At 56.0% G+C, this 19,551-nt stretch overlaps 1 protein-coding gene across 2 annotated transcripts in view; it reads right to left on the minus strand.

The window, feature by feature from the left end:
* Positions 1-587: 587 nt before the first annotated feature.
* The window catches only part of LOC125433951 (protein-glutamine gamma-glutamyltransferase E-like), a 29,899-nt gene continuing 10,935 nt past the window's right edge, over positions 588-19,551 (minus strand). For both annotated transcript variants that reach the window (XM_048498903.1, XM_048498904.1), the window contains exons 6-13: positions 18,809-18,986; positions 16,461-16,596; positions 10,606-10,724; positions 9,131-9,376; positions 8,109-8,405; positions 4,631-4,797; positions 3,833-3,966; positions 588-1,192 (exon numbers count right to left, since the gene is read on the minus strand). In XM_048498903.1, coding sequence (XP_048354860.1) covers positions 1,045-1,192; positions 3,833-3,966; positions 4,631-4,797; positions 8,109-8,405; positions 9,131-9,376; positions 10,606-10,724; positions 16,461-16,596; positions 18,809-18,986 — 1,425 coding nt within the window. In that variant the 3' untranslated portion in view covers positions 588-1,044. The remainder of the gene's footprint in view (positions 1,193-3,832; positions 3,967-4,630; positions 4,798-8,108; positions 8,406-9,130; positions 9,377-10,605; positions 10,725-16,460; positions 16,597-18,808; positions 18,987-19,551) is intronic.

Consider the following 19,551-nt stretch of genomic DNA (forward strand, 5'->3'; position numbering starts at 1 on the left):
TGAACCAAACTTCACCAAACTTGGTTGGTATCATCAGGAGTGTCACCTGACGATAGCCTGAAATTCTGGTGCCACTAGCCTAAAAACTGCACCCCCTGCAGGCCAAAAACCGAAAAACACTTTAAAATACAAAAACCACAAAAGGGGGGGCAGAGCTTCGGACATGCAGGGGGGGGGGTCTGAACCCGATAACCCCCCCTTACCTACGTCCTTGCTCCCAACAGACCCTCCCAGATGGCAGAGGGGCTCCCTCCCTTCCCTTTCCGCCAGGTGCGTGAGCCTCCGGTGGCCAGCCATCTGAAGGGCCCCACTTTGGCCGGAGCCAGCTCTGTGGCCGGAGGGATCGGTCAAAAGAATTCCACACCGAGTGCCAAAAAAAGACCACATGTATTTTGAGGTTGCTGCTCAGACACTGTTGCTCATGTTGGAAAGTCTCCTGGTGGTGGAGATTGTGCCGTTTCACACTGAGCAGAGAGCAGCTGCAGGCTGGAGCACAGCAAAAGCCTTGCCATATGTGCGCACAGGTACGTATCCCAACTTGCATGTGAGCTAGCACAAAAGAAAGTTGGAGTCTGTAGTTTCTAATATAATCAAAAAAGTATTTATTTGTGAACTCCATTCTGGATAGAAAGGCAGGTAGATAGGCTCACTAATGGACCCCCTGAACCAAACTTCACCAAACCTGGTTGGTATCATCAGGAATGTCACCTGACGGATGGAGATGGATACACGGAGCACCCGTCCTCCCTCTAAGCATGTTGGAAAAAGATGGAGAAGTGGGCAAGAAGAAGGCGGAAGGAAGGAAGGAAGGAAGGAAGGAAGTCCCTGAGCGTATCAGTCTAACTTCAAAGGGATAGAGCCAGTACGTCAGAGTAAAGGTGTCAATCCCTAGGTCCCGATCTAGCGTCTGGCTCTCTAGTAAAACCCTCTCTGTGGGTCGAGGCAGGAAACAGGGTAAAGTCCTTCTCTTCCAACAGCTCACAGGCAGAGGATTCAGTGGCAGCGGCCCCCTTCCTGGCTGCCAGGCCCCCGCAGGCTCCAGGTTCACTGCGCCACTTCCACTGTCTCGAAGCCTTTGATGTCCTGAAATTTGTCGCAGGAGAAATTGGCGAGCAGCTGCTTGGTGCCAGCCTTGGTGGGGGTCAGGGCAAACTGGATGACTTCCTGCTGCCTGGCCTCCAGCGGGCGGGCGCTGTGGAGGGAGAGCCAAGGCGGAAGGTCAGGCGAGATCCGGCCGAGGGGGAGCGTCACTCACTGTGGTGCCCAGCCCCCCCACGCCCCACCTGAGCAGCCACTGTGGGTGTGTGTGTGTGTGTGTGTGTGTGTGTGTGTGTGTGTGTGTGTGTGTGTGTGTGTGTGTGTGTGTGTGCGCGCGCGCGCGCTTCTGAGAGCCCAGCCTGGCACCAGAGCAGAAGCCGCCTGAGCCCAGCCGGACCCCCGGGGCGTGGCTTCTCTGACACTTGCACTGTGTGGAGGGGCCACGGCTGAGGGGTGACGTGGGTGCAGAGCACGCCGGAGGGCTTCAGGACTGGGGAAGGCCTTGCCTCAGTGGTGGGATTCAGCAGGAGGTTCGCACCACTTCAGCAGAACCGGTTGTTAAAAGGGTGCTTGTAAACAACTGGTTGTGAAATTATTTGAGTCCCTCCCCTGGCTGGGCTGGTCTCCTATCAGGCCTGGTCCCAGAGGAAGAGGAGGACCGCTCAGGTGGCTCCTCGGGCGAGAAGCACCTGCATGTTCTGCGTGTCCTGCCAGCGAGGCCCGGCCTCCCTCGGGGCTCCTCCCTGAGCAAACTGGTTGGGTCACGCAGGGGAGCAGCTCTGCGTGGCCCTGAAGAAGGCAGAGGGCGGCACGGAGATCAGCTCAGCCCTGCAAGCTGGAGGCGGAGCCACGGAGACTTCGCCCGCCCTGCAGGGGTGCTGTGGCCACAGGAGCAGGGGGCATCTGCGCCACTCCCACGCTCTCTGGAAAGAGGGATGCGGGGGGGGGGGGTGTTTAATGGTGGAAAGGAAAAAGGGCTTCCTGACAGCCCACCAGGCCAACATTTCGGCACTCCAGCAGCGGCTCCAAGACACCTGGGTGCTGCCATGAAGCCCCTCCCCCCAGGGAAAAGCCCCTGCAGACCCCAACCGGGCAGGCCTCCCTCGCCTAGGCAGAGAGTCAGTGGAAATATTTGGCCATGGGTTTGTAGAGCCTGAACCGCTCGCAGCAGGCAGGCTGCCTTCACCACCCCCCCCCCCCACCTGGGCTTGACCCTGTTCACACAGTCGGGCGACTCGGCAGCACCTGTTTGTGCCCGGGAGGCCCCACATTCAAGCTGGGGCACCTCCGGCTGCCATGCCAGGAAAGCTCCCCCGGGGCTGCTGGTGCCTGTCCCTGCAGACAACGAATGCCAGGCCCCGAGCCCGGGGGGCCTGGCCAAGCAGATCGGGGCGGGCGGCTGAACGGCTCCGTTGGCTGCTGTTGACACCTTGGAATGGAAGCTGCGAGACCTCCTCTTTGCCCTCTTTGCACCGGGCATGAGAACAATCGCAGCTCCTGCCAGCCCCCATCTCTCCAGACTACACATACCCAGGCTCACTTTCCCTCATAAAATGGGTTTTCCGGACCAAAACATGCCCTTCTCGCGGCCCTACTCTTCTCCTGCAGGAGAGAGGTGCACTTTTAGGATTGCATTTGATGAAAGCATTCCTAAACTGTGTATTATCGAAGGCTTTCATGGGTGGAACTAACTGGCTGTTGTGGGCTTTGAAGGCTGTGCCGCTACAGTCTGATGTTTTTGCTGCTAACGTTTTGCCCGCGTGCCTCTAAAGATACCAGCCACAGATGCAGGCGAAACGTCAGGAACAAAACGTACCAAACCACGACCACGTCGCCCGGAAAACCTGCAACCGCCAGTTGTAAATGGTGATTTCAAATTCTGGTTTCATGTTTTTGATGAAATCTGTGATTTTTAAATTAATATCTGAAGCTGCCTTGAGCTCCTTGAGGAACAAAGGTGGTTAACAGCTATTTTATGTAAAGAAACACATCTTTCTGAAACTCTGGCACCCAGGACCGGAAACGCCATCCCAGCTGAGTTGGGCCGACCACAGAAATAGTTCTCCACTGTTCTTCACTCAAGGAGCTACAGAAATGCCTCAAAAGTCCACAGTGAACTAACCAAGAGAGCAGCGAGCCAGTCGTGGCCTTCTGTATCCACAAAATAATGCAGGTGTCTGAGCGATAAACAAGAGGGACTCAAACTCCACCATCCGGACGTCTCCTTCCGTGGCTTCGTGCCAGTGGGCAGAGCCTCCAGACCCAGGGGGAGCAAACCCCTGAATTCCAGTGCAGGGAGGCAGCGTCAGAATGTGCAGGCCACTCGGCAGCTCCAGACCATCCCAAGACACACGCCCACCCCGGATGTGGACAATTTCCCCTCCCCCCACCCAGCAGTACACCCCAAAACCAGCTCCTCCTTTCCTTTGCGCAGAGTTACATCATGTCCACATTTAATGTTTCCCAATCTTTGCAGCTCTAGATCGCTTATTCCCGGGCAGAGGTGGCTTTCCACCAGAGGGGTTTCCTTTGCCGGGGGGGGGGGGGGCTTGTTTCCGCCCCTGCTGATCCCCCTGATTTTATACCAGCAAGACCCATGTAGTTCCTCACAGTGGTTCTCTCCACGATTCATCCATGCAGCTGAGCCCCCCAACCCCACCCTAGCACGGGCTCTGCAGCATTGTACCCTGTTGGGTTTGTAGTCTCGTCAAGACCCGCCCTCCGCAGGCTCCACCCCTAAAATCTCCGGGGATTTCCCACCCCAGAGTTGGCAACCCGACGCCCTGATACTCACTCCAGCCTGAGCTTCTCCGCCAGCAGGTCGCTGCCCTCCACCTGCAGCACGCAGTCCTTGACCGACTCAGCGAGAGGGTTCGTGAACAGCACCTCCACCTGCACCGTCTTGTTGACTCTCGCCTGGCCCAGCACCTGCCCCGAGGCAAAAAGAGGCCGGCTCTCAGCACCCCTCCGCCTCCCTCCCTTCGGGCTCTCTGAGCTCCGGGCCAGGGGGAGGAACGGAGCAAGGTCAGGCAGGGGGCCAGCGAGCAGGGCAGCCCAGAGGCCCTTCCTGGCACCCTGTGGGGACCACGACGGGCCTCCAAAGCCCCACTGGGGCCCAGGGTTGATTCCTTTGCTCTCAGAGATTGGGGGTGGGGTGGGGTGGGGGCACAAGATCCAGCCAAGGGCTTTGGAGCCTCCCCCACAGAGCTTTCAGGGAAGTGAGCGGGGGGCGGGGGGAGACAGGAAAAATCGCCCTGGAGGCAGCTGGCCATCCTCACCCTGCTGAGGACTTCCCAGAAACCTCACTTTGCACCATTGGCTTCACTTGCTGTGGTGAGACTTGCACAGAAAATGCCCCCCCCCGACAGTTATGCAGGGTGGTGACCCCCCCACACTTTCTGACCAGAGAGGTCCCGCTGCCACCTCCTGTGCCTGCTGGCCCTGGCTGGAGAAAGAGGGCCCGCCCCGTCCTCGCCTTTGCCCCATCCTCCCGCAAAATGTGCAGGCCACCCAGCAGCTCCAGACCACGTCATCCCAAGACACGTGCCCACCCCGCATGTGGCAGGCCCGCAGCAGGAGCGGGATCACTGACCTTCATGGTGAGGCTGGGGTTCTCCAGCGTGATGACGCGCTCCACCAGGGCGTCTCCGTCCCCCTCCCGCTCCTGCGGGTGGCACAAGGCCGTGGTCTGGATCATGTTGTCCGTGGTCAGGTGCTGCTGGTAATCCTCGTAGGCGATCTTCACAGGGAAGGTTTTCTCTGGAGGGAGAAGAAGGGGGGGAGGGGGGCGTCAAGTCCAGCAAAGGTTCACCCGGCTGCGCCTCGGGCAGACTCTGATGAGGGGTTCCACCTGGAGCAGGAGGTGGCTCTAAGCGGTTGGTGTTGGACGGTTCTAGGTGATGTCAGATGTTTATCCTTTCTTTGCAATGGCATCGCATTTTAGTTGCCTGCTTTTATTGTATTTTTATTTGGTTGTCAGCTGATTTTGGGGCACTTCTGCTAAACAGTGAAGTAAAAACATTTTACTATGTTACTATGGGCATGAACGTGAGTCTCACAAACCCAGGAGCCAAGTGATGGGCGTGGCTCCCGGGGGCTCCTTCATGCGTGCCCAGGGCCACACGGTTTGGGCGCTGGGCACATGCCTTCTCCCCCCCCACCCCATTTCATTCCTTTGCAGTGGATCGCTCACAACCCTTCAGCATCAGGGAGCACAGAGCGGCCGGCCCCCTCCTCGTCCTCTCACGTTCTCACACAAGAATTTCTCTCCCCTCTTCTCTTCTGCCCTCCAGCCTTGCCACACTTGGAAGGCAAGAAGCGCTTTGCATGCACGGACGTGGGCCCCAAGCAGTCCCACATGCTCCAGCCACGACACTGGGGCTAAGCAGAAGGGCATGGGCCACCTTCTCCATTTACCCCAGTTGCCCAGCCTCCAGAAGCACCCAGCAGGGCCCGTTCCACCCCCGATCAGACACTGTTCCTGTTGTCCGTCCCGCCACGTCCTCCGGAGTGCAGCAGGGGCGAAAGGGGGCCAGGGGGCATCCCGACTCAGGACCCGAGAGGACAGAGGAGAAAGTGCCGGCGCTTCCCTCTGCTCTGGTGAGGCCTTGCTCGGAGTTCTGTGCACAGTTTTGGGCTCCACACTTTAAGAAGGGTATGGATGAGCGGGAACATGTGCAGAGTGCGGGAGCAAAGATGCTGAGTGGTCTGGAGACCAAGTCATGCAAGGAAAAGTTGAAGGAGCTGCCGGGTAACTTCAGCCTGGAGGGCCGGTGACTCAGAGGTGAAATGAGAGCCATCTTCAGGTACCTGAAGGGCTGTCACAGGTAGGATGGTGCAACATAGTTTTCTGTTGCTCCAGAAGGTCAGACCCAAACCAAGAGGCTGAATTTAAATCAAAAGGCTAAATATTAGGAAGAAGCAAAGGGTGTAAATGGGAAGCAAAGGGTGGGTGTAAATGGGAAGTTCTCACAATGGAGAGATGTAGGGAGTGGTGTCCCCCAGGGATCCATTTTGGGACCAGTGCTCTTTAACCTACTCATAAATGACCTGGAAGTAGGGGTGGGTAGCGTGGTGGCCAAGTTTGCGGATGATACCAAATTATGTAGGGTGGTGAGAACCACAAAGGATTGCGAAGAGCTCCAAGCGGACCTTGATAAATTAGGTGAGTGGGCTAAGAAATGGCAAATGCAGTTCAATGTAGCAAAATGCAAAGTGATTAAGGACAAAAAAATGGGGCAAAAAAAGTCAAACTTCTACATACACACTACAAGGGTCAGTACTATCAGTCACAGACCAGGAAAGGGATTTGGGTGTCTTAGTTGATAGTTCCATGGGAATGTCAACTCAGTGTATGGCAGCTGTGAAAAAGGCAAACTCTATGCTGGGGATAATTAGGAAAGGCATTGAGAATAAAACTGCAAGGATTGTCATGCCCTTATTGCGACCGCACTTGGAGTCCTGTGTTCAGTTCTGGTCGCCCCATCTCAAAAAGGATATTGAAGAGATAGAAAACGTGCAGAGAAGGGCAACAAGGATGATTGAGGGACTGGAGCACCTTCCTTATGAGGAGAGGCTGCAGCGTTTGGGACTCTTTAGTTTGGAGAGGAGACGGCTGAGGGGTGTTATGATTGAAGTCTATAAAATTATGCCTGGGGTAGAAAATGTTGACGGAGAGAAATTTTTCTCTCTTTCTCACAATACTAGAACCAGGGGGCATCCATTGAAAATGCTGGGGGGAAGAATTAGGACTAATAAAAGGAAACACTTCTTCCACTTAGCTTGATGTGATTGAGTGTTTGGGAATATGCTGCCACAGGAGGTGGTGATGGCCACTAACCTGGATAGCTTTAAAAGGGGCTTGGACAGATTGATGGAGGAGAAGTCGATTTATGGCTACCAATCTTGATCCTCCTTGATCTGAGATTGCAAATGCCTCAACAGACCAGGTGATCGGGAGCAGCAGCAGCAGCAGCAGCAGAAGGCCCTTGCTTTCACCTCCTGCACGTGAGCTCCCAAAGGCACCTGGTGGGCCACTGCGAGTAGCAGAGAGCTGGACTAGATGGACTCTGGTCTGATCCAGCTGGCTTGTTCTAATGTTCTTAAGAACTTCTTGCCAGTGAGGGACTCCTTGGTGGAAGAGGCTTCCTCGGGAGGAGACGGGCCCTCCTTCTTTGGAGGCTTGGTGGCCCGCTGGCTGACTGCAGTGCCGGCTCTGTGAACTTAGGCAGATCACGAGAGGGGAGGGGCAGGAGGGGTTGAGCTTGTACTCCGGCTCACGCAGCCACTTTGGGGTCAGGAGGGAATTTTCCTCCAGCCCAGATCAGGCAGGGATCCTGGAGGGGTCCCCCCCACTTTTTTGCCATCTTCTCGGCATAGGGCAGGGAGCACTGGGACTGGGAGGGGCGGGGGCAGGTAGTTGTGAACTTCCCGCATTGTGCAGGGGGTTGGACTAGATGACCTTTGAGGTCACTTCCAACTCTATGGTTCTATGATTCTACAAAAAGGAATGATTGGTAGTCAAGCTTTTCTACAAAAGAGGGGTGGATGGAGGGGCAGGGCAGGGGGGAGGGGCACTGGGTGTGCTGAATAGGGATGAAGGAGAGGGATGGGGGGAGACATTGCCGAGACACTGCAGAACCCAGGACGGAAGCCAGGCAGGGGAGTGGGCCAGGGGGGGTCTTCATCACATGTTCAGGGGGATCTGCAGCAGCGGGTCTGCCAGCTCCGGCTCCTGCCCTGCTCATCTCCAGTCTGGAAGCCCAACTCCCCCGCCCTTTCATACCTCCAGCCGCTCCTCTCTTCCCTAAACATTGTGCAAATACTCCACCAGGCTTTCTTTTCCTTATAGTTGGCAGGGTTCGGTGAAACCCCTCCTGGTGGGGGCAGCTTTCCTGTCCTTCCACTCCCCAGAAGAATGTGGCACAGGGAGGGTCTCTGTGCTGTGCTTGCGCTGAATGCGGCCCGCCCTGGGGCAAAGGGCTATGCTGCAGCAGCCGTCCCCGTGCCAGCCCAGCTGGCCAGGAAGTGGGGCCCAGGGATCCCTGCGAGGCCCCTGAAAGGCGACCCACCTTCTTTGGGGTTCAGGGTCACAGACTGGGTGTTCTTCCAGACCTCGTGGATCGGCTTCCCCGTGTAGACGATGGTCCACGCTGTCATGTTCACCTCGGTGGTCTTGGGCTCAGAAGCATGGTTGGTGAGCATCAGAGCTAAGTGGATGTCTTTGCCCACCTCCGGGGTGCGCTCCAGCTTGAACTTCCCCGAAATGCTGGGCTTTGGAGGAAGCAGATATGCAGATGTGGAGCTCAGCGTGTTTATGTTCAGCTTTGACCGGGCCTTCTCAAAGACATTCCTTTCTTTCGCAGAGCCTGAGAGAGAGGGGGGGAGGGAAGAGGGGGGGAAGTTGCACATGAGTGAGGTGGGACGCTTTTGCCTTGCCTGTTGGAAAGGTGAACGCCACGGACCCTCCAGCTACGAGCCTCTGGGCCATGTTGGCAGCCCCCCCCCCAATCAGCAAGAGAGGTGGGCGGAGCTCCTGTGGGCCACTCTGCCAGGGCTTGGTTTGACCACGGGGGTGGGGGGCACACAGGGATGCTGAGCTCGTGCTTGGCTCCCTCCAGGGCAGATGCCAGGGCCATGTTCAGCCGGGGGGTGGGAGGAGGAGGCTGGGGGGGGGGGGTCTGGCTACTCTCTTGAAAGGCTGTCAGTCAGAGGAGGGCAGGGTGCCGCTCAGTGGACACTGGGGGAGATGTTGGCATGATAGTGGGAGAGACTTCGTAACAATAAGGGCGGGATCTCCATCTTGGGAGGTGCTTAAGTGGAGGCTGGTTGGTCAAGGCTGCTCTGGGCCAGCCTGCAGAGTCCAACTTTTTAATTCTATGATTGTGTGAACAGGAACGACTGTTTGGGAGCGTTTTTGAGCCGCCCGCCTTGACGTCCTGCCGACTGAGCTTCCACCTGCAGGACGAGCTCGGCTGCAGAGCCTCTTTGGAAGGGCTGAGGTGGATCACCAGACCTGTGTCCCCGGAGGGGCCGAATGTCAAGCAGCGAGCCTGAGCAGTGAGCCAGGAGGCATCTCCCCCTCCCCCTTTACCTTCTGTGTATTTGTACTCGTCGGTGACGTCCACCCGGGCATAGCTGCCCACGGCCTTGGTGCTTGTGGACTGGCCGATTGACTTGGTCTCAGTGTAAAGTCTCTTTTTTACTCCTGTGGACGTGTTGTATGTCCAAGTGACGCGGTCCGCGTTGACCTCAGCAAAGACAAAGGGGCAGTCATACCTCAAGTCCACGTCTCCCTCTTTGATGGCGACCAGAGAAGCTGGACCACACTGGAAGAGGCCTGCAGGGTTCAGAGGAGAGGGTGAGAGGGCAGAATCTCCTCCCAATTATGACTGTATGACTATAGCCTGTGCTGACATTTCATTTTATTTTATGATTTTACATTTTATGTTTTTATTACTATTGATTGTTTCCTGATTGCTTACTAGACCTATATGACAATCATTAAGTGCTGTACCTTATGATTCTTGACAAATGTATTTTCTTTTATGTACACTGAGAGCATATGCACCGGAGACAAATTCCTTGTGTGTCCAATCACACTTGGCCAATAAAGATTCTATTCTATTCTATTCTAAAAGAAGGACAGAGGTGGGGGCCCAGTGAGTGTATGTGGGGGGGGGGGGAAATTGAGGGCCTTGGGCAAAAGGAAGCATTTTTGGGGCACTGTGTGGTTTCCGGGCTGCGTGGCCGTGTTCTAGCAGCATTCTCTCCTGACGTTTCGCCTGCATCTGTGGCTGGCAGCATCTTCAGAGGATCTGATAGAATCTGATAGATCTGATAGAATCTGATAGATCTGATAGAAGCATGGCTCCTTCTCATGGTGCCCAGGGAGTGCCTGCAATGCACGGCCAGGGTCCCATTTCCAGCTGGCTTTGAGTAGGATGAGATTCAGTCAGAGAGGCAGATTGGGGTGTGGGGGGGCAAACAGCAGCAGGCAGACTTGGGCCTCCATGTCTCTCCTGAGGTGTGGGGGGGCTTCCTCAAGCATCTGGCTGACACTGCAGCGGGCCCCTCTTTGGGCTGATCCAACCGAACTCATCTTGCAGAGGTCGGAGTAACAAGGGTGGAACTCAGCACTCAAAGGCCCTAGTGCCGTGGTGGCGAACCTTTGGCACTCCAGATGTTATGGACTACAATTCCCATCAGCCCCTGACAGCATGGCCAATTGGCCACCACTGCCCTAGTGGGAAGAGCAACCAGCCCCCCACCCCCACCCCGGGCTGTCAGAGGAGCCGCCGTCAGGGCAGGACTGAAGGGAAACCTGGTGCCTCCCACGCCCTGGTCCCACTCCCACCCTCGGGCACCCAGGGCCGCGTTCTTTGTGCAGCCAAGTTTGCAAAGGGAAGGGTGAGTGAATCGGCTTGTGGCAACCAGGCAAAAGCATAAGCAGCTGGGAACACCCAGGGGAGGCAGGCTTGGGAGAGCATTTCTGCGACGGGGGAGCCCACGTAGAAGCTTTGAAGCCCCTCACCTGGCTGAGCACTTCCCGAGGCAGGACTCCCTTACCTGAACTTCGCTCTTTCCTAGCTGGCACGTTGAATCCCAAAGGAATCACCTGCCATCCATTGAATGCAGAGCCCAGGTCAGGCCGAACAAACCAGCTTTCATTCCACACGTGGAAGTTCCTGCAAGCAAACAGGAGCCGGTGAGGCCAACAGACCCTCCGTCCGTCCGTCCGTCCGAGGGGGCAGAAGCCCAGCTCCTGGCCAGCTGGAATGCCAAGAGCGCACAGGTCCCAAGGAAGCCAGCGAGGCCCCAGAAAGAAGCAGGACAGCGACAGCCGAGCGGGGGAGGGGAGGGGAGCTGCCCCCGTCCGCTTCAGCTGCTAAAACTGTGTGTGCCCCCCCGGCCCCACCTCCTCGAAGGCATCAGTGGTTTCAACCCTGCCATGTGGCACATGATGGGATCCAGGAAGTCCCGCCTTCTTTGCATCCAACAAAGGCTGGAAGCTGCTGCCTCGGAAATCTCGGGGCCTCCGTGGGGCTCCTGAGCTGCTCTCCTGCAGACCGAGACGGCTTGCCCCTTTGTGGTGCTGCCTTTCCTTTGACAGTGACTCCCTTCTGACAGGGGGGGCAGGGGGGCTCTGGGACCTCCATTCTGACCTGTACGATGCAAGGAGCTGAGACCCCCCGAAGCTCAGACCTGCGGATTCTTGTGGGTCTCTCGGGTGCTCCCGGACCCAAGCCTGGGAGGATCCAGAAAGACCCCCTCTCCTCCCCCCGCCCCGCCCCGCCCCGGTGGGTGGGTGGGTGGGTGGGCCTTGCAAGCTGAGTCTGGGGCTTGGAGGCTGGGGAGGGTGAGGCAGGTAAAGCTGTGCTCAAGTCATGCAACAGAAACGGGATTCCCAGACACCACAAATGACTGTGCCCCGGAACCACTGGCCACGGAGCCAGAGGGGGGGCGAGAGATGTGGAAGCCGTGGCACCAACTGGCCACCGAGTGAGCCCAGCACTCTTCAGTTCAGCCGTCGCGTCAGTGGGAAGCTACCCCTCGAATGCAAAACTGGAACATTCGATTTCAGACGGGGAACTTCACAAAAATGGAAACAGTTAAAAGGAAGCTGGAAACGCAAGAGAACCAAATCCCCCCGGATGGGGTTCAGAAGCTGTTTAGAGCCACACTCGTGGAAGCCCACGCAGAACGAGCCAAGCCTACAAAATGCTTGCGTGGAAGACTCCAACCAAGCAAGCCCTGGAAGAGTTAAAAAGTGGGAAGCGGGAGGGGCCGCCGCCCTGGGGAAATGAGCAGAAGTCCATCGTTGGGCAACTGGCGGAGGAGCCCACTGCTGACAGCATCAAGGCAAGCGATAAGTACTTCTTTCAACAGATCAGAATCGGGGCTGGGTCTGCATCTAAGGGAGAGCAGCCAAGGTCACAGGGGACTCCGGATCACTGAGGACGGGGAGGGCCCAGGCGGGCGGTGAAGAGCTCCGGGAGGACCCCCAGACAGCTTGGGACCGTGATGGGCCTCAACCAGGCAAGCGGAACGCGTTCCAGGAAAGGGTCAGGAGGAGCCGACTGGAACAGAAAAGCCCCTCTGCTGATGGAGACTTGGCGAGCTCATTCCTCCCCCCCTCCACAGACACACGTGAAACTCTGATCGGACCCTTCTTTGCACTTCTGACTTGCTCAGAAGCAGCAGCAGCAGCAGCAGCGGCTGTGCTCTCGGAGGCCAGTGAGAAGAAAGCTCCCGGTCTGGAGCTCAGTGAACAGGGCTGGGCTACAAAGACTGACGTGGGCTTTTGGTGCTCAAGGGCAGAAGGGGACTTTTGAGAGGGAGGCCCAGAAATCTGTTCTGCAGAATGTAAGACACCTAAATAGGGACCCTCAAGGAGTTGCTGCTGTCACCTGCAACGGCTGCCAAGAGGATGTGGGTGACAACAACACCTGCAGCCAGGGCCAGCTGGCTACTTTGTTAGAAGAGAAGGTGCAGCAGCTTGAAACACAAACATCTGCACTTCAGCACATTGGGAAGAGCGAGACTTTCCTGGGCAGAATGGAGCAGACGGCACTGGGTGGAGAACCCACCGGGGACACCCATCTCTGAGGAGGAGGAGGAGGAGGAGGAGGAGGACGGCAGCTCTCAATCAGAGGAGGAGGGCAACTGGAGAAATGTCACCCATGGAAGCAGAGGGAGTGTTCCCTGGCGAATTTGAAACTACGGAATCGTTTTGGGGTTCTCCCCCTTCTCGATGAGGATAAGGAACAGGCACGGGAGGAACGGACTCAGCTCTCAGAGAATGCACAAGTGGCAGAAGGTTCGACCCATGAACTGTCACCTGCAAAACCCCACAGGAGACGTGGGGGGGTGGGGGTGGGGGACTCCCTGCTGAGGGGGACAGAAGCAGCCATTCGCAGGCCTGAGAAGATGTATCGAGAGGGGGGCTGTCTGGCTGAGACAAAAATTGGATCAAATGACCCTGCTAGACGTGGCTTTTGAGACACCAGAAAGGATTTTGAGGCTCTCAGAGGGAAGCTGAAGGAACTGGATGCACAAGTTGTCACTTTGCCTCTACTTCCGGTTGGAAGACAAGGGCCCAGGCGGGAAAGAAGAAGAGTGGAGGACAATAACTGGCTTCGCAGGTGGTGCCGCCAGGAACATTTTGGCTCCTTGGACCGTGGTCTGCAGCGTCATGAAGAGGGACTCCTGGCAAGGGACGGGCTGCACCTCACGGCTGTAGGGAAGAGCATTTTTGCTAGGAGATTGACAAACTTATTCCAGAGAAATAGATCAACTAAGAAAGGCAGTGGAGTAGCACTATATGTCAGGGGCCAATTTTTCATGGCGAAATTGCTCCTCTGTTGCCACAGGGAATGCCCCGGTGCAATTGGGAGTTCTTCACGGCACCTGGTGCTGCTGCATGATGCCACGTTTTTGCTCTGGAGCCACCCCGTGGCATTGGCTTTGCTCTGTGGATTTCCTGAACTGCAAAGGCTGAGGTTCTTTTGAAATGCCTCTTTGTTGCTCCGGAGGCTTCCACCGCCATCTGTAGCAGAACTGGGGCCATTTTTCCCACCTCGCCGCTCTGGCCTGCCCCACCAACGGACGGGCGCTGAGAATTGGCGCCCCCTCCCCCCTCGCAGTGGAAGAAATGGAGGGAGAAGCCTCGGTTTTTAGAAAGGAGGGAGGAATCTTGGGCAGAAAAGCGGCGCGGTGATTTTCTCGCACACGCAGGGATTTTAGATTTTAGACGGAGCAGGGGGTGGAAGAGGGCGAGTCCGTCACACTTTGTTTGTTTGTTTGTTTGTTTGTTTATTTATGTATTATTGAGTTTTATATACCGCCCTACCCCTGAAGGGCTCTGGGTGGGGAACAACATATATATATAACATATACAATTAAAAAAACATTAAAATAAACACAGCGGTGAATATATTAAAACGGCGTCAGCAATAAAACCCTTATTAAAAAACCCTCCCAAAGCAGGGGGGGAAAAAGGACCCATAGATGGTAAGGGACCCCAAACACAGGAGAATAAAGTGGGGGCACTTATCAGCGGCTGGGCACTCCAAAAGCCCGGTGGAACAGCTCCGTCTTACAGGCCCTGTGGAACTCCCCAAGATCCCACTTGGGGAGACCCAGTGGACAACTTCAGCATAAGCAGTGCTTGATTGAGTGTTTTGGAATAATATGCTGCCACAGGAGGTGGGAGAGCGGCCCACTCCACCCACTGGATGAAGCTTTAAAAAGGAGCTTGGACAGATTTATGGAGGGAGAAGTTGATCTTTACTTGGCTACCAATCTTGATCCTCCCTTGATCTGAGATTGCAAGAATGCTGCTTAGCAGCATGAACCAGGTGATGCGGGAGACAACAGCTGCAGAGAAGGCCGCTTGCTTTCACACCCCTCCTGCATGTGATCTCCCCAAAGGCACCTGGTGGAAGAGCTGCACTCTTGCGAGGTAGCAGAGTGCTGGACTAGATGGACTCTGGTCAGTGATCCTGAAGGCTAGGATTCTTATGTTGGTATAGTGTTTTTTGCATGAGGTGAACTTCCACCAGGCAGGGGCCTGGGCAGTGAAGAGCCCTGAAGCCCAGCAGTGGAAAACCAAGCCACATCATTGAGGGGCCGGGAACCACCAGCAAATTGGCCTCTGCTGAACGCAGAGGCCTAGTAGGGACATATGGGGTAATGCAGTCCCAAAGGTACGAGAGTCCCAGGCCGCGTAAGGCCTTAAAGGTCAACACTTGCAGGGGGTTTCCACAAAGATGGGGGAGGCGAGGGCACTGATTCCTCACAGCACATTTGTTTGTGTGTTCTGGGGAGTCATTTTAAAAGAAACTAAAAAATAGTGAGGAGATGGAGTGAGTGTGGGGAGTGGGGGGGGGGGGGAGGTTCAGCCAATCAGAACGTGGGCAACTGAGGTTGTCCGCACATGCATGGAAGATATTGCAGAAGGGCTCGTGGTGCAAATGGAAAAACACCAGGCTCATGAAGAACCGCTTGGGGCATAAGGCGGTGACCCTGCCTTAGATCCCACAAAGAACCAGGGAGCATCGAAGAGTGAACAGTGGGGCAAGAAGCTGCACGGCAGGCATGCTCCATCGATCTACCAATGCACATTTTGACCGTGCAAAATCGGCCAGGGAATAATGATTATACCTGTGAGCAGGTCCATGACTTTAATCCTGGGAACCAGGTTGAGAGCATTTGGGTAAAAATGAAGGGGGAGAAAAGCAACAATAATCTCATGGTGGGGGTCTATTACAGACCCCCAAGCCAGACTGAAGAGTTGGGTGATGCCTTCCTGGAGCAGATGACCAAACTTCCACAAGGAAGAGAAATAGTAGTAATGGGAGATTTCAATTCTCCAGATATTTGCTGGGAGTCAAACTCTGCCAAGACTACCAGGTCCAGCAACTTCCTCACTTGCCTTGCAGACAGCTTCATGGTCCAGAAGGTGGACGAAGCAACATGGAGATCAGCTATTTTGGATCTGCTCCTCACCAACAATGATAACCTGGTGAATGGGGTGGAAGTGGGGGGGTCCTTAGGTGGGAGTGACCGTGTTCTCCTGGAGTTCGTTATGCAATGGAAAGGGGATGCCAAGTCTAGTCGGACACGCGTTCTAGACTTGAAGAAAGCTGATTTCAGTCAACTTAAGAGACTACTCGGTGTGATCCCAGGGTTAAGAATACCTTGGCACATGGTTAAGAGAAGGGAGTACAAGATGAATGGGAGTTTCTTAAAAGTGAAACTTTGAAGGCACAATTTCAAATAGTTCCAATGAGGGGAAAAATGGGAGGTGTCTAAAGGAACCCAGGATGGATGTCTAAAGAACTCTCAAGTGAGCCAAGATATAAAAGGGACATGGTCACGAAATTGGAAAGGGGGGAATTACTAAAGAGGAATTCAAACAAATGGCCAAGACATGTAGGCAGAAAGTCAGAAAAGCTAAAGCTCACAATGAGCTCAGACTTGCGAGAGATACAACAGGGTCACTGTGTGGATAAAATGGTGAGATCCTAACAGGGGACAGACAGTGAAAAGGCAGAACTACTCAAGCTACTCACATGCAGAGGGGAACGGGCAGCCTCCCTCGGGGGCTGGAGGGTCACGGAGGCAAAGACATTTGGAAATCCCCTCCTGAAGCAGCTGAGGCCATAGCCTTGGGGCGGGGAAGCTGGGGGGGGCGGGGAGAGCGTTGCAACCCCTGCAGCTCTGGGTGGCTGCCAGTGGGGGGTGACATGAGGGAAGGGAAGGCGCCCAGAAGAGCGGCTGGAGGCCTGCCTGACCAGACAACCTGGAACTGGCAAGCGTGGCGTGGGGAGGGGAGGGGGGCCTGGTGGGGAAAGGGGAGCCTCCTCCCCCTCCCTCCCTCCCTCCCTCCCTCTGGCCCCACAGCTGCCGGGGCCCATTACCAGACGCTGTCTGCTCCTATGCTCAGGGGGTTTCCAGACTCATCGTAGTAGACATCCACGGTGAGGTTTCTGTCGGTGTCGTGGGCCGAGTCGAAGTTTGTGATCATGCGCGTAGCCATTCCCAGGCACCGCAGGACTAAACCAGAGAGAGGGAGAGAGGGTCTTGGGGCTGGGCCTCCTGTGGTGGGTGCAAAGCCCTTTGGGCAGCTCTGTCCCCTCCTCCTGGACAGGAGGGGGAGGTTGTGGCGCGCGCGCACACACCCACACATATGGACGTAGGTAAGGGGGGGGGTTCTCGGGTTTGAACCCCCCTTCCGTAATCCAACTCCGCCCACCCGTTTGTGGGTTTTAAAAACATTTTAGTGCTTTTTCGGTTTTTGGCCTGCAGGGGGCGCATTTTTGGGGCTAGCAGCACCAAACTTTCAGGGATTGTTTGGGGGGCTCTCCTGATGATACTACCCGGGTTTGGTGAGGTTTGGTTCAGGGGGTCCAAAGTTATGGACTCCCAAAGGGAGGTGCCCATCCTCCCATTGTTTCCAATAGAGAGCTAATAGAAGATAGAAAGGCTACATCTTTGAGGAGTCCCATAACTTTGGACATCCTGAACCAAACTTCACCAAACCTGGGTGGGTATCATTAGGAGAGACTCCTAAAAGATACCCTGAAAGTTTGGTGCTTCCTACTTAACCATTGCACCTGACAGCAGGCACCCCCAAATTTCCCCAGATTCTCCCTTTTAAATCCACCCCTTAGGCATGGATTTAAAGGGAGGAAATCTAAGATCCCAGTTTAGAAGAAGAAGAGAGGAGAGTTTGGATTTATATCTCCCCTTTCTCTCTTGTAAGGAGACTCAAAGGGGCTGACAATCTCCTTTCCCTTCCCCCCTCACAACAAACACCCTGTGTGAAGTGCGTGGGGCCCCTGAGAGAGGAGCTCCAGCTGTGTGACTAGCCCGAGGTCACCCAGCTGGCGTGCGTGGGAGTTCACAGGCTAATCTGAATTCCCCAGATAAGCCTCCACAGCTGAAGTGGCAGAGCAGGGAATCAAACCCGGTTCCTCCAGATTAGAATGCACCTGCTCTTAACCACTTTCACAGCCACATTGAAAGTGATGCTGTTTCAGGGGGGGAGGGATAATCCACCCCAAAACAGCATCACTTTCAATGTTGTTTAACTAGGGACCCCAAGATTCCCCTTTAAAAGGTGGATTTAAAAGGAGGAATTTGGGCTCTCTAGTTTAAACACCATTGAAAGTGATGCCGTTTGGGGGGTGGATTCCAGCAGCTTTATCCACAATTGGCTCTTGCAGTATGAAAATTTTTGCACCAGACTCCATTTTCCCTCTATGCCTCTGCCCAGAGGGGAGGGGCAGGGGAAGTCAGTGCAGGGGAGTCTGCCATCCCCGACCTCGGAGAGCTGCTTTTATAAGCGCTAGGCCAGGGGCAGGGCTTGGGGAGGCGTTGCCATGCCCTAGAGGCGGGTGGGGGTGTGGCCCCACCCCCAAACCCACACACACAACTGCAACCCTTCCTAGAGCCTCCGTCAGCAGCCGGCCCTGTGGGAGCTTGCCTGCCAAGGCTGCTGGGCCACCCCTGCTCCCCCCCCCGCCCCAAGGACAGGAAGCAAGCCCAGCTTTGCTCAGCAGCTTGAAGCCCACGTGCTGGGGGGGGGGGGGGGCTCACATTTCACCCACTGCAGAGGAAGATGAAGAAGAGTGGGTTTCATATTCCGTTTTTCTCTCTCTTTCAGGGGTCTCAAAGGGGCCTCTCCCCACAACAGGCACATTGTGTGGTAGGTGGGGCTGCTGAGAGAGTTCAGAGAGAACTGGGACTGGGCCAAGGTCACCCAGCAGACTTCGTGTGTAGAAGCAGGGAGACAAATCTGGTTCACTAGATCAGAGTCCTGCACTCCTAACCTAGACTAGGAGAAGAAGTGAGGGATTCACAGTGCAGGAGAAGAGATTCCACCTAAACATGAGGAAGGGCTTCCAGACCATCAGGGCTGTTCAACAGTGGAGTTCCCTGGTGGAGTCTCCTCCTTCGGAGGTTTTTAAACAGAGGCTGGATGAGCAGATGTCGGGAGTGCTTTGGTTGTCTGTTCCTGCATTGGAAAGGACTGGACTGGGGGGTCCCTGGGGAAGCAGCCCCCTGGGCCTTTGCACGTGCTCAGGAGGAGGCTACGCGAAGCAGAGGAGCCTTGGAGTACTACCGCCCCTGGGTGTGGTGGGGCCTCCTGTCCTTGTCTGGCCCTGGATGCTCTGCCTTCTGGCCCCACCACTGCCCCCCCCAGCAGGAGTGGCACAGACACCCCCCACACCCACACCCCGCTGCCCAGGTGAAGGAGACTCACCGGTGGTCAAAACTCCTGCAAAGACCCAGCACTGCCCGTACTTCACCGGCTTGAAGCCAGAGGACTTCCATTGCCGGAGGATGTCCACGCTCCCCGTCCAGGAACTGGGGTTCTCCCCGCCCTGGTAGTTCCCGCTCCAGTTGCCCTGCAGGACTCCTCTGTCGTCGTTGCTGTTGACCTGGGGGAGGGCGGGCAGAGCTCCCGTGAGGCCAACGTCCGGCTGTTCTGAGGCAGCCCCTCCCTCCCTCCACATTTCCCGCCTTTCTTGAACTTGCCATTTCCCTGAATGCACCCCCCACTGACTCTTGCCCTTGGAGATGGGCCCATGCCCCCGCCCCGCCCTGCCCAGCTCTGCCAGGGTGACATGGCCAGACCTGCCCCCATGTCAAGCCTCAGGCGCAAGCACAGGAGGGGGGGAGGAATGCAGGTGGAAACGGTGCCCTGCAGGGGGCAAATGTCCAGGTTTGCTCGTCCACTGAGATCCACGGTCAATGGGGGGAGGGTGTACTCCACAGCCCCCTCCCCCCCCGCTCATCAGCAACTTCCCTGGGTGAGGAAACAGCCCCCTCTCAGGACTGCGTCGTCGTCCTCTTGGGAGTGGAGTTCCTTCCCATCAGCCCCCCAGGTCACCGGATCCCTGTTTTCACAAGCGTGTGTGTGGCGTGGGGGGGCAGGGGGTGCCTCACCTCAGCATTACTTGCCATAGATCCAAAAGCAGACCTTCAGAGGGGCCCCCCCACACA

The sequence above is a fragment of the Sphaerodactylus townsendi genome, linkage group LG05 (assembly GCF_021028975.2).
Source record: "Sphaerodactylus townsendi isolate TG3544 linkage group LG05, MPM_Stown_v2.3, whole genome shotgun sequence".
Taxonomy (NCBI): Eukaryota; Metazoa; Chordata; class Lepidosauria; order Squamata; family Sphaerodactylidae; genus Sphaerodactylus; species Sphaerodactylus townsendi.